At 33.4% G+C, this 1,634-nt stretch overlaps 1 protein-coding gene across 1 annotated transcript; it reads left to right on the top strand.

Annotated features, from left to right (window-relative positions):
• The first annotated feature begins 750 nt into the window (after window positions 1-750).
• On the top strand, window positions 751-1,407 carry LOC111630089. The gene is made up of 4 exons (XM_023374109.1): window positions 751-774; window positions 883-935; window positions 1,015-1,052; window positions 1,168-1,407. The coding sequence occupies exons 2-4, from the start codon at window positions 914-916 to the stop codon at window positions 1,405-1,407; spliced, it is 300 nt and encodes a 99-aa protein (XP_023229877.1). The 5' UTR covers window positions 751-774; window positions 883-913.
• Window positions 1,408-1,634: the final 227 nt, after the last annotated feature.

The raw sequence follows: 1,634 nt of genomic DNA, 5'->3' as shown, positions 1-1,634 counted from the left end.
ATTTTTTTACTCATTTAATCCGGTAATGTTATACAGTTTGACATTTAGGTCTATATAACTCGCGAATATAACTTTTTCCACTCACAATACTTTAATTAAAGTATGAAATCGTTTAATTATTTGCATCTGAAATTATTCTCAATTGTTTTTTGCTCTCCGATTTACAATTATACATTAAATAAATCCGTTCTCCAGTCGATCAAAACTATTAAAATAAGCTTAAATATAACACCAATAAAACTATTTCCACATATAAAATACAAAGGAAAAAGACTTTAAAGTTAAGTTTATAGAAACTTTCGATTGTCTAGTATAAATTTAATCATTTTTCTTTAATGTATTATCGGAAATAAGGAAAATAAATAAATAAATAAATAAAATACAAGAGTAGTTTATGAAATTTTCCTTGTTCGCAACCGATCATTTACATTGATCGAAATTAACCTGATTGTATATGCATTGAAAATAATCGTAATATTGTCACCAAAATGCTGATAGGTATTTAGGTCTCGTAACAACCTTCCATCATCACGTTCACTAGTGACATACTTTATGGGATGAGGTCTAGTTTTGCTCATGCGCAGATATTTCTGGTATATAAGGCTCGTCTCATCTTAGCTTCAACACAAACCGAGCACCTTACTTATACAGGTAAGTCGTTCCTTATACGTTTACTTTACAATTTACTGAGAAAAGAGCCTTGAATGGATAGTTTCCCGTTGGATTTACGTCTGTGCAACCAACTGAATCTAACCTTGAATTAGTGATAGAAAAGTATTTGTTTCGTTTTTACTTAATAATATATATTTTTCTTTATATTCTCTTCCGTTTTTACAATTTAATCATTCCTTCATTGTATTGACTAGATTTTAAACTTTTTAGATACTTTCGGTGCCAGAAACACAAGCTCGACATGAAATTTTTTGCTGTTTTAGGTAAGTTTTTAATCTTCTTTTTCTTTTCTTTTTTTAATGAAAAATATGTAATTAATAAAATATTAATAATATTTTTTAGCTTTAATATGTACGAGTCTTGTCGCTTCTCTACCCAGAGTAAGTTTTAACTCATTTATTTCTATTAAATTTACAATTATATTCTTTTGTTAGGCATTCACTCTAAACATTGACGTTTTGCAGTGAAAACTAAACGAATTTTTCCATATTTAAGGTCAGGCGAGAAGCTTACAAATTACCAGACGGAGCGGAACTGATAGTAGGTAACATTCAAACTACATTCACTTGTGAAGGATACAGATACGGGTATTACGCCGACATTGACAACAACTGCAAAATCTTTCACGTCTGCCAAACTGTAACACACGCCGACGACACCACCGAGACTTTGCATTGGAGTTTCTTTTGTGGCAACCAAACGGTATTCAATCAACTGAGCCNGAAAGCCTGCTGAATCTTGCGAATGGTTTACACTCGGGTATCGCCAAGGTTTTTGGCAAAATTTGATGTAATATCGCTGCTCACGTTGTTCAGTCATTTTCCAGCTTAGTGAAATCCGACGAGAGCGCACTACATGACCTCACTCATACGCCGATTGCCAACGACTGACGCTTTCTGCAGGCGGGAAAAAATTCAGGGCTGTGCATGACTGTCCCCTCCATAACTCCACCGAAGGAGGCC

Source organism: Centruroides sculpturatus, unplaced genomic scaffold, assembly GCF_000671375.1.
Source record: "Centruroides sculpturatus isolate CEXI.00-Female unplaced genomic scaffold, Cexi_2.0 scaffold625, whole genome shotgun sequence".
In the NCBI taxonomy this organism is placed as follows: Eukaryota; Metazoa; Arthropoda; class Arachnida; order Scorpiones; family Buthidae; genus Centruroides; species Centruroides sculpturatus.
This window is presented reverse-complemented; position numbering and strand designations above follow the sequence as displayed.